General features: G+C 41.0%; 1 protein-coding gene across 1 annotated transcript in view; it reads left to right on the forward strand.

Annotated features, from left to right (window-relative positions):
* The first annotated feature begins 239 nt into the window (after nucleotides 1-239).
* Nucleotides 240-15,001, forward strand: part of RXFP2 (relaxin family peptide receptor 2) — a 1,146,426-nt gene continuing 1,131,664 nt past the window's right edge. The window contains exon 1 of the mRNA XM_085621667.1: nucleotides 240-540. Within this exon, the coding sequence (XP_085477793.1) occupies nucleotides 498-540 (43 nt within the window). The 5' untranslated portion in view covers nucleotides 240-497. The remainder of the gene's footprint in view (nucleotides 541-15,001) is intronic.

The following is a 15,001-nucleotide window of genomic DNA, read 5'->3' on the forward strand; positions in this document are numbered from 1 at the left end:
GGCTGAAACCCCGGTACTGGGCGACACCTCCCCAAGCTATGTTGACGTCTGAAATTTAAAAAAAAAGGACAAATTCAAACTTTCTCTCTTTTTTTTTAAGCTGCCCTAGAAATGAAATTATCAAGAAAGTAATTTATTTCAAAATTGTCTCCAGCGACCGCTGCAAAGGTTACACCCTGCCCATTTCACTGAAGATGCGCTGGACATCCCGTGAACAAGCATCACTTTTCATTGTGTCTTCGAACCCCAGTTGCCCACTCGCCCAGCAGCCAATGAAAGCTCCAAGTGCTCGGAGCCCGTGCGTTGCTACAGCGAGGTCTGCTTAGCTACGCAGCAGCCCGCCGCCCTGCGCGAGGCAGCCGCAGCAGCACGCTCTCAGCGCAAGGAGGCAGAGCTGGGGCTGGCTGGAAACGGAACTGCCCAGGAGACGTCCAGTTGCCCCACCAAAACTCAGTTGCCTAAAAGCTGCTGCATCGCGCCCCTCGGGACTAACAATTATGCTGCTTCTGCTGCAACTTGTTGCTGCTTTACAAGTCAGAGGTAGGACTGCCGTCACTGCGCTATTTATTAGCGAACCGAGTCGTTTCTGTGCTGTTTACCGCCAATTCGTTGTCACATTAAATCTGTCTTAAAAATCGAGTTTTTCCTCTGCAACATTTTGTGTATTTGATTTTGATATTGTAACTCTCGCATGAAACGTTTTGGTCACACATTTGACTGAGCAATGGCATTTTTTTTCTTTTTTGAGGCGGGCTGCAGGGCAATCCTAATAGCTTTTGCTTAATCGTACACATTGATTTGGGATTTCTCGTGTCAGTGGCGTCTATTTTTGGAGTAGGTGCTGATCAGCTGAAAGTAGTTTTAGTGTATGAATATAGAGGCATATGGTAAAAACGCAGTCGTTTTTATTGCTTTAATAATGGACAGAGGGTGCACTCCGGAAGGCTGTAGCTCCGAAACACAGATAAACTTAATGACGGGGAAACAGTACTATTAAACAATTAAATGCAAGGCAGCCATATATGAAAAAGATGCAAAGCGGGAGCTGTCACTTGTATGGCGTGGTACAAGGAACCTGGTGTGAACTAATGCACATTGTTTGGGTTCAATAATATTATTTTGTGAATGTAACGAAGTATCATGCCATGCTTATTTGTTTAATGTACATTTATGTATATAAAAGAGTATATTTTTAATTTCTATTTCAAATGTATTTTAATGCAACTGTAAGATCGGGTTAGCATTACTAGCCGTTTGCTTCTGCTTATGTGTTGTATTGGGTAATATATGAATTGCTATTTAGATAACTGGTAATGATTCAACATTTTATGACAGCACAATGTATTGCTTACGTGATAAGGTCTCACTAAAAGGCGCACTTGGAGCTTTAATAATTGATGCATTATTATCAATCCCAAAAACACTTTCCTAGGTAGCCCGAGAGGCTACAAAAGACCTGCTGTGACTTACAGTTTGCAGCATGATCTTTCCTACTGGGTCTGAACACACTGAGCTACCTCACCAGCTTGCAGAGGTTTTACGGATTCCTCTAGTCGCGGTTCAGCCTCTTGGAATATGTTTAGAGTTTGTCAAATTTAGGTAGCTGGTTCGAATATAATCCATGCTGGTAGTATGCAAAACCTGGACGCCCTCGGGGCAGGCACTCCCAACCCACCCTAACAGATTACTATAGATCACATGAACATCATCAAAACTAGTGAACCGCTTTTCAAAGTATGGGTTGATACAACTACGGGTCCACAAGTTTATGGGTGTGTGATGTATTTGTAAAGCCCAGCCCACCAACACCCCAGTAGGGAGTTCAAAAGTTGTACCAAGAGATGTAATCTCATGTCCAAGGGCTTGATAACGAGATCAGCGGTCCATTAGACCGTCAAACCTGTGGTGGAGGTGCGGTGATGGCCAGGGACAGCTACACCAGCGGTCCGACTGCTGTATTACGAGTACGGTGGTCAGACCTTGTTGGCGGTCTGAGGAAGCAAAATGCAGCAGCACTGCCAAGCATATTACGAGTTTCCCCACCGCCAGCCTTTCATGGCAATGAGCCCGCTATGAAAAGGCTGGCGGAGTGGAAACAAAGGGGGCCCCTGTTGCCCCTATGCACGGGGATGCATGCAGGGGGGCACATGTTGGGCCCTCCTGTCTGCATGCAGCCCCTTTCCTGCAGGGCATGGACTGCACAGTCCATGCCGTCCAGGAATGGCTTTAGGTGCTCCCATTGCAGTGCCTTTTCAATAGATTCCACAATGGGACCACTGCACCTCCCACCAGACAAAGAGGGGACTCGTTATTTGGCAGTCGGGCAGGCAGTGGTCGGCGTTAGCAGTCTGGGAGTGGGGCGCTGGAGTGGGGGCCTGCTCCCAGACCACCAATGTCGCAATCAGACCCTTAGTTATAGGCTGAGTTGAGTTGAATCTATGTCCTAGTGACTTGAAATTTAGGTAAATTTGTATAGCGCCAATGTGATCCTGTATATGGCCTTTAGACGCATTTGTATATATCGTTATTTATACTGTTTTGTATACTACTAATATGTCTCTGGGTGGGGCCCACGAGTGCAGTTGCGTACCCATGTTTACTCTGGTAGTTGTGAACACATGCCTGACCCTGGCTCTGGTTGGGCCTACAGATGTGGTTGGGTACTGAGGCCTGATGGAACAGTCCCCTTTTATGGACTGTTGTGGAAGGGCTTTGGCCTGGCGTCAGGCAGAGTACCTTCGGGGACGACTGAACCTTCTCCGGTGGCACTCTAGTACAAGGCTAGATGTTGCTAACTAGTAGGTCACTTAACATTGTACTACAAAAACCCAATTCTCTAACTTCCTTGTGCATCTGAGTTTGACGAAATACAGTTTTAGAAGAGGAAAAAAACATTTCGCAGACACAGAAATGGTAGATTTTGCATTTTCCCAAAACATTTTCTTTATATGTAAATCACTAGATTATTTTTTGGTATGTGCAAAACTTTGAGGTTTGTGAAGCGGTTTAATTCTTCTTTGGTGAGTTTCCTTCTATTCTAACGAATACTACATTCTTTACGGGAAGATGGTACAGTTTTCTGCATATGTATTTTCACTTTAAAATGAGGACTTTCCTTCCCCATTTAAGTTGTTGCGAAAAACAGATGTCAACAGCCAGTTACAAAGTCGGACGGAAAACAGTGTTGGAAAAAGTTAACTCGATAGAAGATCGTGCATTGCATGTTCACCTCCAACAAGCACGTGTGTGGTGGATATTTGGCACTTGAGGCGACATATCGGCAGCTTGAGCGTAAACATTTTAGAAAAGTGGAAACAAACCTGTAATTAACCCATAGGCCAATAGTCGGTAGCCATGCAAGGCTGCGCCAGCGTAATACAAATTCCCTATTGCCTGGTGTTTATGCATTTGAGTTCTTGTGGAAATGTGCATCAGTCATAGATTCCCAGAAGAACTCCAGGGATTCTTAAAAAGTCAGAAATGTATTAAAAAGTAGGAAGAAGAGTACTTGAGTAAGTTTCAGTCTTTTTGGAAAGGCATTTTCGAGAACGAGGCAGTAAAAGTCCTGCATGGCATATACTGTGGCAGTTGCTGATTGCATGTTGGAATTGAGAAGGCTGGCGGGGCAATGCACAAGGGCATCTATGAATGTGTGTTGTAGTACTCCGGTAGTACTACTTCAATGACATGTAAAAGGCTATGCGAACTTGCCCCAAAATATCTTAAATGGGAATATTCATATACAATAAGCATAAATAGAAAGGACTGTGCTATTTTTGCACTTTTACTCACAGGGAGTTGAGTTATTTTGAAGGCAATTCACAAACGCGTTTATCAGCAGCAGGCTCCTAAGATACACTTTGGGTCTTTGCATGTATATTTTTTTTAATATTAATTAAACGTTGCCAGATTTAATAAAACATTGTGTATTTTTCTGGTGGTTTGTTGTTCGGTTTTTGATAAGGAATTGGCGAAGGAGAAATGAAGGGGAAACATGTACACAATTATGTATGAAGTAAAGTTACACTGAATTTAGTAACAATGTTATTGGAGCACTAAGTGAGAGTTTTCAAATGTTTCTTTTAATGGTCAGATTCTGTAGCTTGTACAAACCACTGCCACTCATTTTCTTCACTTTTCGAAAGCAAATGATGGGACTAAGTTGCAGACAAATAAAACCTTTTTCGTACATACCTCTTAATACTACACTTGCTAAGTCCTTTAAGTAACAGGTGTTACTGTTAGTTTATGGACCTTAGGAGGGTGGAAGAGCAACTGCTGGGATTCCAATGTATGATCTGCAGATCACACCAGCTGAGCCATCGTGCCAGCAAGTGATGAGTTTGTTTACTTGTGTGGTAAGAAGAAATAGTGCAAAATTAATGTTTCACTATCATAATTTTGCATTGCGGCCCATTAACAGAATTTCTTAGAACCTTTATCTTAAAAACGTATGCAAAATGTATGTGTTGTCACATTGTGCTGTCTGCTGTTTACAGACAGGTATGGCAAGACACATGATTGTTATTATTTTAAACACAATGTGCAGTATTGAGACTAGCGACAGATTCGGTGGTATTATAGTGGTGCTATGTGTGCTACACATTAAAGTTTGGAAAAAGAGTTTTGAGTTCTCTTTGGAAATTGTTGAGATGAAATCTCCATGCCTGAACTGTGGAAAAAGGTACTGCATATGACACGTGTACAACGCGTTGGGTTTTAGACAAAGAAAGGAGTTAAGAGTAATAGAGAGATAGAATGCGAGAGAGTGGAAGGGATGGGGAGAAGAAGTGAAGCAAAGGAGATAGAGAAAGACAGAGAGAAAAGGAATGCATATTTGAGAGGGAGATACATAGTAATAGAGAGAGGGGCTAAATAGGAGTGTTAGAGAGTGACAGAGGTAGTGAAATGCCAGGACTGGTCACAAGGTATACAGGTAAACCCCCAGTTGGTTGGAGTTCACTGGTCTGCTTTCAGGGCTGGGGAGGCGAGCTAAAATATCTTTATCTCATAGAGTCATGAAAGCAATCTGAGGGGTCAGCAAAGGTTTTTTCATAATTGCATAAATAACGTACTACTGCATAACCAGATTACTTCGAGTTAGTAGCCAACCCCTACCGCACTATGTATTTCACACGTTTCTTTTCTCTACTGCAAGCAAACATTAGACTTCTAGCAACTACAATGGAAAATTACCAAAGTTCGGATTCTCCCGGCGCCATATGGGGTAGGTGATTGGCCATTTTTTCAGGGCTGACTTTACCTCCCAGCCCAGTCGTGAGGAGGGAGAAGAATCAAGGAGAGAAGAAGAGAAAGAAAAACAGAGGAAAAGAGTATATCAATGAAAGAGAGAATACGATAGAGAAAGAAACATTTGGTGACAGAGGAAGGGAAAAAGGAGTGGAGAGAGAGAGTGAGACAGTGCAGGAGAGGAAGGAATAGCGAGAGAAAGAAAGAAAGAGACAGAGCACAAGGAAAGAGATCGCGAGAGAGAGAGAGAGAGAGAGAAAGAAAGAGAGAGAGAGAGAGACCTCTAGGACACCTGGACTTAGAGCTCTGTAGAGCAGTGGCAATAAAGGTGAACAAGGCTGGTGAGTGAGACAACAGGTGGCAGAGTTTGCATACCGCCCATCTGCTTCCTTCATAAATTAAATATCGCATGCCACTAACGTTATTTACCAAGTTCAACATCTTCCATTTACAATACAAACCTGAGCCCTTTTATTTCAATGCAGGGCAATTAACTACTGCCTTGTATAATCATTGTCATAAAGCTGGTCGATCAGCTTCTTTGAATGCGGCATTTAAAAAAAGTATATAACACGCATGTATGTGAAGAGTCTTACCTCAAGGTCAGTGTGCTGCTTTCTATAAAACAGCCATAAATGCACCATTTTCGTAGTCTCAATTATGAATATTAACTATTGGTTTACTTAAATCTGTCTTCTTTCACATACTGTACTACACAACGCACTGGACAGAAAAGATGTCAAGGGAAACCAGTGGTGCACTGCCACCTAGCGGTCCACTGTGACAAACCCATGCAAGGGAACCCGTTATTATAATTTGTCCGGTTTTTTTAAATTAATGTCGGTGAGTAGGAAAATGTGTCATACAATGACAAACCGTGCACAATTTAATAGTTTGCTGCTTTGCTGTTTTTTTCTTAATTAATGCACATATCTAGCTACCCTTTTATACGATTCCATATTTTTTATTATAGAAATTTTGACGCTATAACATCTCAGTTGCGCTTGTGTGGTCAGGATGTTAGCAGAAGCTGCTCATGTATTCACATTTCATGCCTGCACAGGCACTGCCACGTGCATTACTCTCCACGCCTCGTTGTGTGAAAGGTCACCGTGACACTTTCAGGAAATCGACATTCCACTTTTCTGAGCTGTAGCCAAGCCAGCGCTGTAACTACCCCCCTAGTAGGCAGCGGCAAGCATTCCTTTTCGTGCAGTGAATAGCTGACCCAGCAGGAGTGTAATTTTGATATTAGTGCTAACTTTTACCCAGATGTCAAGCCCATGATTATTTCTCGTGGGCGCTAGAAATAAAGTAATTGGTCCACTCTCATTCCCTGCCCTCTACTCTTCCCCCATCCAGGTTCAGTCTCTCGTCTCCTATCTCCAGGAAGTGCCCCCATATTGTACTGTGCCTTCTTGCTTTGTAGCTCGGAAAATTGTCTGGTTACTTCCATTCTCAGGCCAAAGGACGGTTATCCAGGCACTTGTTTTGTCGAGGCTGGACTACGGCATCATCCTCTATCTAGGGGTGGGTAAAACCTCCATCACACGGTTGCAAGTAGTCCGGAACTCAGCTGCAAATTTGCAGACTCCCTAAGGGGACATCAACATCTACTCTCCCCCGGGAGCTTCCCTTGCTAATGGGGGAGAAGCAGATTCAATTTAAAGCGTTGTGCTATGTGCACAGAGCAAGGTCAGGCCTTCAGTGTTTGATTTGTGAAATATGAAGTGCCAGGGCTCTAGCCTCTGACCAGGAGGCCGCTGCAGCTTGCACTGCCCATTGCCCCTGTCATCACTGCCAAAGCAACTACTAACCATCTCTCTCATTTGTAAATGCGACAGCTTAGATTATTCCAGGTCCCCAAAGCTAAAGGAATGGCTGGGGAGGCAGGTATTAGCAATTTTTTAAATGTATTTTGTTTTCCTAAACAGCTGTTATACTGCTCATCTCTAAATTACATGAGCAGCGCCAGCTTGTGGCAGGCTTCCCTAAGTGTGGTGTTGACAATTAGGTGCCGATGCAGAGCATCGAAAACCTATTAAGTGCTGATGCTCAGCACCGGAAAGCACCGCCTCAAATTAAGCACTGCAGGTGTTGGTCCCCGATACCTTCAAGAACTGGTGAGTTCTTATCAGCTGGCTAGTTCCTCAAGTTCAAGTGGCCAGTCCTTGTGCACAGTTCCTAGAGTTAGACGGACATGCATGGGAGGCTGATCTTTCGCATATCAGGGTTCCAAGCTGTGAAATGCCCTATCTGAACCGGTGAGAAGCTGCACCTCTTCGACCATCTTTTGAAAACAGTTGAAGACCCGGATTTTATGAATCAGTGGGGCTTTACCAGACCAGACCTGTTGCAAACGTGCCAGGAAAGTTTAAACCCTGTATGTCTAGCTGAGCGCTATATAAGACTCTGATAATATTAATGATTGCACAATATAAAACCACATAGGGACATGCATACCCCGACATACCTGCTATAATCAATGAGAAATACTTAGTAACTCGTGCGATTAAGCCTGATTACTGGTTCTGTAAATATAAGCATGATTCAAACATCTGCTCCTTGGAACAAATGGTTATTTCTGCCTGTTTCTGTAGGAGAAACATCCGCTGTTCCCTGTTTTTTTCTGTTGTACCTGTTTTGAGTTCAGCTGAGGTTTGACTCTCTCGTCATATGTCTAAAACCGCAATTCCATCAGTAAAATGACATTTCTTCATGCTGTGAGTGAAATGGGCAACCTTGTAGCCAGCATCTATCAGACCAGAATGTAATATTCAGCAGTGCACTAGAGTTACATAATGGTTTCCCTATTCGAACGTGCTTCTCTCCTGGACCATCGCAGAATGGTATTAATATGTTCCCTCCAAGCCATGTGAAAATCCTATCTCAACATTTGTAAACAGTGATTTGATATTTCAACTGTGATCAAAGCTCGAAGTGAAAATATCTTAGATGCAACGAGAACCATTCATAAAACAGATAATTGAGAATTGGGTCTTTTCATCCCTTTACCGAAAGCAAGTTGGGTGAGTAAGAAATATTGTAGTTTTTGTAGCTATATTAATGCTGGGAAGCTCCATGCTCTTTTAGAGAATCCACTGATAACATGCATTTTATTATTTCAGCTGCAAGTTAAGGAGTTGCTGCAGTTTGATACTTATAGTATGTGGCAGTTTCATGCTGCAGATACCTACACATTGGCAGCTAAACAACAGGGCCTCAAGTGACATGCAAGATAACTCAAGTAAGATAAACAAGCATTGACAAAGCTAATAGGTCTGAGGTTGACTGCCAGCCTTCTGGCAATTATTTTTTTGGCATGGTCTTTGCAAAACTTTATTGTTGGGGAAGCTGTTGGGCCCTCATTAAGTTTAAAAAAAAAACAATGGCTAAAGGCAAAATATTCTGGTTTAAAAAAGTACACATTACCATGGTGCACGAGGCACTGAAAGGAACTACCTTCAGTGTGAATGTGCTCCTTGTGAGCATGCTGTAACTCATAGGGAAGTCAGTCAATGGTTGAAGTAGGCCAGAATTGTCTCTTGATTCATGCTGGAGTGAGTCGAAGAAAAATATGAATGACATAATCACAGACTAATGGATGAAATCTGTCTGAAAACCCCTATAAGTAACTTTGTTATATATACTTTTAGTAAAATCAAAAGGTCTTATGTAACATAGACCTAAAAAGGCTATGCTAACCTCACATTTGAGAAAGAGGGCACAAAAGAAAAAAAAACAGTTAGGAAGGAAGAACAAAAAGTAGGACGGCAAACAAAAAAGGAAGTAAGGTAGAAAAAAGGAATAAGGGCAAAGAAGGAAGGCAGACAAAAAAAAGAAAGAAAGGAAGGCAGGTAGGAAGCAAAGAAGGCAAAAAGGAAGACTGCAAAAGGAAAGAAGGCAACATGAAAGAAGGAAAGACAAAAAGAAAAAGAGGGCAATAAATAAATAAGGAAATAAAAAGGAAAGAAGGCTGAAAGGAAGGAAGAAAGAAGGCAAATAGACTGAAAGAATTGTGAAAGAAAGGAAGAAAGAAGGACAAAAGAAAGAATGCAATAAGAAAGAAGACAAAAAAGAAAAAAGTGAAGAAATAAGCATAGAGGGCAAACAAGAAAGGAAAAATAAATAAAGAAGGAAAGAAGAATAGAAAGAAGGTAAAACATAAAAAAGAAGGAAGGAAAGAAAGTAAGAAAAAAGAAAAAAAAGATGGCAAAAAGAAAGAACAAAGGAAAAAAGACAAAAAGAAAAAAGGAAGGCAAGAAAGTGCGAAGGAAAAAAGGCAAAAAAGAAAGAAAGTAGAAAATTAAAAGTAAAAAGGAAAGATGGCAAGAATTAAAGATGCAAAAAAGGAAAAGAACAATGGAAAGAAAATGGAATGAAGGCTAAAAAAATAAAGAAAAAAGAAAAATAGGCAAAAAAGAAAGAAGACCCGAAAGAAGGAACCAAGAAAAGAAAAAAGAAAGGAAGGAAGAAAGAAAGAAAAAGGAAAGAAGGCAAGAAAATGAAAGAAGGAAAAAGTTACGGAGGTAAGAAAGAAAAGAAAGGAAAGAAGGAAAAAACTGGAAGGCAGAAAAGAAAAAAGAAAGGAAAGAAAAAGAAACAAAAGAAGGAAAGAAGGCAAAAAGAAGAGAGGAACAATGAAGGAAAGAAAGATGGAAAGATAGGAGGAAATAGGGTTTATAATTTAAATTCTGGATGCTAAACCTCAAATTACACCCTCAGTCTGTTTAAATAAAACTGTTAGCTGTATGCTGCAAATTAAACACCATACAGTTTGTTTTTCTCCTGTGAACATTTTATTGAAGAGCCTTAGGTGATACTTAGTCCAGGACACAATATAGTATGCTCTGAAGCAGCAGCATTCCACTTCAAAAGAAATTTTCCACAGCATCTGAATGAGATAGGAACTGATAAAGCTGGAATGTACCCTGTGCTCACTTCAAATGCATCCTACTATCACATGAGGCAACACTGGCACTAAAGGGAACTCCTTGTGCGTAGATGTGGACTTTGTGAAAGATCAAAATGCAGTCACTCAAAATGAAGTTAAACAGAGGCTTAAGTAGGCTGACCCATTGCCCATGCTGTATGCTGTAGTGGGTGGAAGAAAAATAGGAATGACACATCAACAGACCAATGGGTGAAGAGAGTTGGCTGAAAGCCTCTTGAAGTATATTATACACATTTCAGGAAAATCAAAAGGTTGTCGCTAACACCATACCTAAAAAGCAATTAACCTGTTAAACACCATCAACTCTAGCCATTTTCAGTGAGGGTCCTGGACCCTGTGATGTTCCTTACAGTTATATTATGTACATTATTTATTATTATGATACCGCAAGATTGTCATAGAGGGTTTATAAAAAAGTAATGGACAATAGCCTGTCGTTATGGTCAAAGACATGTGATGCCGCTTTTTCATGTCGATTGTGGTTGTCAAGGGTGAACATTGTCACTGACGCAACCCCTAGGATTTGATGCTACTGGTTTTTCATTTACAATATCTTCTACTGCTATCTGCCTTTAATGATAGAATATTGCTTATGTGAGCGGCTTCTAAGTGCATGACAATGTTCAGCAAACTATTCTGTATTATTTACTTACCAAAGTGAACACATTTTGGATAACATTGATGAATGGATGATTACACCCATATTAAATCATTTTTGTTAAAAACTCTCTCCCAGATTTGGTACAATGTTGCTTTGGGCAAATACCGATTTACACGGCTCTGTCTGGCTTTGTAACAAAAATACAAAAGAAGTGATGCAAGGTAGCACTTAGGCCTACCTTGCCTTACCTTGCATTAGGTAGGCAATATTTGGGTGGTGCATGGGGCTTCCCATGCTCCCACCCATGTATTTTCAGATAACCCATATGTACAAAGACTTGTAAACATGGGTTTGTGCCAAAATGATGCACCTATCTGAGGCTGGCGTAACAAGGAGAAATATCTTTGTTTCTCCTTGTTATTTCTCTTTGCATGTGTTCAGCAATATGCAGCACACATACATAAATGAAATAGCCTGAAAGGATACTTTTTGTGCAGAAACGTATCTTTTCCTGTACAAAAACTGCCCTGACCACAACACACGCACTCTTGCACCACGACGGCTCAGAGCACAATGCCTGACCTTCAGCCATGTACTGTCCTTAGCATTTGTGCCCCGAGAACCTGCTATGCATTGCCTCTGGATGTGCTGAGTGGGTTCAGAATATTGCCTTTGGCAAAACTCTGCATCCCAGACCTGTGCTTCCATATCCCACTGTGTATGGTTTTTGGCCATGCCAGTGGGCGATGAGCATATAATATGATTTCCATGTCTGATGACTAAGTTTGTGACAATAAAACTCCCTCCACTAGGCCACCAATTGCACACAGCAAACTCCTGGCACAGGGCATGGTCTTTAACCAAACCCTCCACCCATCCTTGTTCCCACAGAATCTATCCCCTGCACCCAGTCCCATACCACCTAATTTTGTTTCAATCATGGGTCACAGACAAGAGCCACAAATACAAAATTCTCTTGACATTATTTTCTAAGAGCAGCAGGCTTGGTGCTAGTCCTTGTTAAATAAGGTCCCTCCTTACTAACGGCATATCATGCATGTACATTTTTTATTTTGTATGTTTGGGGACATGATCGTCCCTCCTATAAGCTTCCATATGATTCTTCACCTAAGGGAATTCGCCAAGAGTACCCTTTATATTCACCTCTATAGTCACTTTTTTGAGGTGCTGGATATACAAATATGTGGGGATTTAGGTTGTTTAATTTATGTTTTAGAGTATGTTTATTTAGAATCATACCGTGTAATTTCCCCTGCTGCCCTACTCCATTGTCGGTCTAAGGTGAAACACACCCCATCAAAGTTTCTTTATTAGATACTGCAAAAAACGTCTGCGTACAATGTTCTTTATGGTTTAGTTGCTCACATCCTTTTTGTCTCACCACTGGCAGATTGCACTACGTTTGGTGATGGGGGAGGATCCTTTCTTTTTGCTATTTTTGCCCTTAGTGGGAAGGGTATGCCCAGACGTGGGTTCTGTGCTCACTATGTCACTAACCTGGGTGATGAGGAATGATACCTCGAAACCGGTCCCAGAATGTTTGTTTCTGGTCCAGGGAGGACCTGACCTGGCAGTTCGGGGTGGACTGTTTCCATGGGGAGCAGGGTCAAGACTCATTTGCATATAGCTGGGTCCAAACTGGAATGGCATGCCGAGCAAAAAAATGATGGACTTCACCTAGATCTGTGACTGGGGGTGAATCTTTGATTTGTTCAACATTCCGTCCATCATCTGTTCTTTATGCATTTGTCACCCTTTAAAGATAGCAGACCAACCATTGGTTCACTGATGCAGTGTCTCACAAACTTACAACTAATAAATGCATACACAGTGCATAAACACTAATATCAGTTCAGTGTAACAAATCAGATCAGTGCAACACAGAGGCAAAGAATGCAGTGCTGAAATGTTTAGCTCTGGTTACGCCCCCTTTAATTCAAATGTTTCCCAACCACACCCTGCGATAGGCCCTCCCTTCCTTCCTCATTCTGCGTGCTCGCTCTGAACATTCCACATTCATATTACAAAACGCTGCAATGCCTTATCTATCAATGCTATTATGTCCTTGCCAGCAATTCTACTGCGTGTCCAGAGAATTAGGAATTGATACACGTTTTCATTTCATTACCAAAGTACTTGATTGGTTTTGTCTCTCCCACCCAGTCCTGCCACGCAGATGGCGGGGTGAAGTTTACTGCTTCAGTTCCAAGTCATTTGTGGTGTTTAATGGCTTGAATATAAATCAGTTCACAGTTTGAACCCATCTCCTTCATGCAGTTCACTCTGTACTTCATCTTACATCATTGAATAAAAGGAGGCCAACAACTTATTTTTAAGAAATCAGGAAGAAAATGAGATCGCAAGAAGCTTAACAATGAGAATGTGATGTTCAAGTGGGAAGAAAACAAATTTCGACTGAAACTGATAACACCAAAACAGGACATTTCATCATAGAACTCTTTATGGCATGATTCTGCTTCCTGTTACGTTTGCACAGCTCTTGCTCATCCATGGCAACACAAATTGGAGAGCCTTTTTTATTTTTTATAAATGAACAAAGAATCTAACAATCAATAAATAGAGATGAATTTCGGAAAATTCCACTAAGGACTCTGGAACTTTCTTAGAGACCTCATCCCTGTCTGAATTGAACAATATTGTATATCGTCCTCCTATCCATTGAGCAGATAGTCCGACCCTACTCACATTCAGCACATGTATGAGACTTTGTAGGATTGGAAGGGGTGATGCGGGAAGAGAAGAAGCTGCTCGAAGGAGCACCACTGCTGCTCCTCCCTCCTTTCCCCATCTCATCCTATAGTCTTCCAGATCCTGTGCAATTGTTCACTGATGCAGTTAAAGCTCCATTGGTGAACTCACTTATGTGATTCCATTCTTGTGTCAATATCCAAAGTATGTTTTACTTGGTGTCACTATTAGTAACCCTGTCCATATATATGGCATTTCTAGGGATTATCATAGACCCAAAAGCACAATAAAGTAGTGTGGGGATGCATAAGAAGCTGTATGAAAGTGAGTTTATTGGTTGAGGGGGGTATTAACCCTTCTCAAGAAACAACCACAATCCTTGTCAGGGTGAACTACAAAAATTCAATAAATTAAACTGTGCTTAACCCTCTGAAATCTTGGCACAATGTCAGTCAAGCTTAACTAAGATGCAATGTGTTAAGTATTTATGCACACAAAGAGAAATAAATTGAAAACACAACACAAACAAAATCTAACACTAATTTAGAAAAATAGAGAACATTTTTAAAAATAATTTGACACCAAAGCAAATTAAATCCAATCTTCTTGTCTTCTGGGTGTCTTCTCATTTCTGTTTGTCCATTTCAATGGTATATGCTCCTTTTTATTGATCCCATTTATTCTTTTTCAAAGCATTTGCAAAGGTTTACTATTTCAAAATCATGGGCATTTCAATCCTTTTTAAAAAGTGTTAATTTAGAAGTATTATATTTCATGATGACAAGTAGTAAGTTTGGCACCACCTGAAGCTAACTTTGGTTTCAATGAAGATTGTGTCTCAATTTTTAACAACCTTCTCTTCTAGCTTCCCCTACTAAGACCAGATATTTGTTTACAATTTCTAAATATTTGACTACAAATGTTGTCAGGTTCCGAGATTAATATGCAATAGGATTACCTTCTTCGTCAATTTATTGTACATATATCTGTACAGTGCCTCTTCTTTTATTGCACTGATTTGGCTTTTAAGTATACCTGCCACTTTCTGTTATTTTTTTTTTAAAAACACTGTGCTTGTGTTACGTCATGTTGAGCATACCAATAAATAGCTTGAACCTCCTTCTCAGAATTTACGCCAGTGTTGTGTATTTGAAAAAATGAAATCCAAATATTCCAGTTCTTCAAGGATTCATATTTCTGTGTGTTTACCAAGAGAAGGTTTACGTCTACCTTCTGTAGCTACATATATATGTTCCATGTGCTTCTTTAGAGAGAAAGTGAATGCAATATCACCCAAACAGACATGTGTGAAATGATTCACACCAGTGTTGAAGGTTCTGGGGTTCATTTATTGAGAGATAGGCAGATGCATAGAGCTGGAAATGTGTAGAGGGGAGGCAGATAAGTAAGAGAAAAGCAGATTTTTTGGCCTACAACTGCAGAAAAAGAGAATCCATTAATGCAAA

The sequence above is a fragment of the Triturus cristatus genome, chromosome 8 (assembly GCF_964204655.1).
Source record: "Triturus cristatus chromosome 8, aTriCri1.1, whole genome shotgun sequence".
Taxonomy (NCBI): Eukaryota; Metazoa; Chordata; class Amphibia; order Caudata; family Salamandridae; genus Triturus; species Triturus cristatus.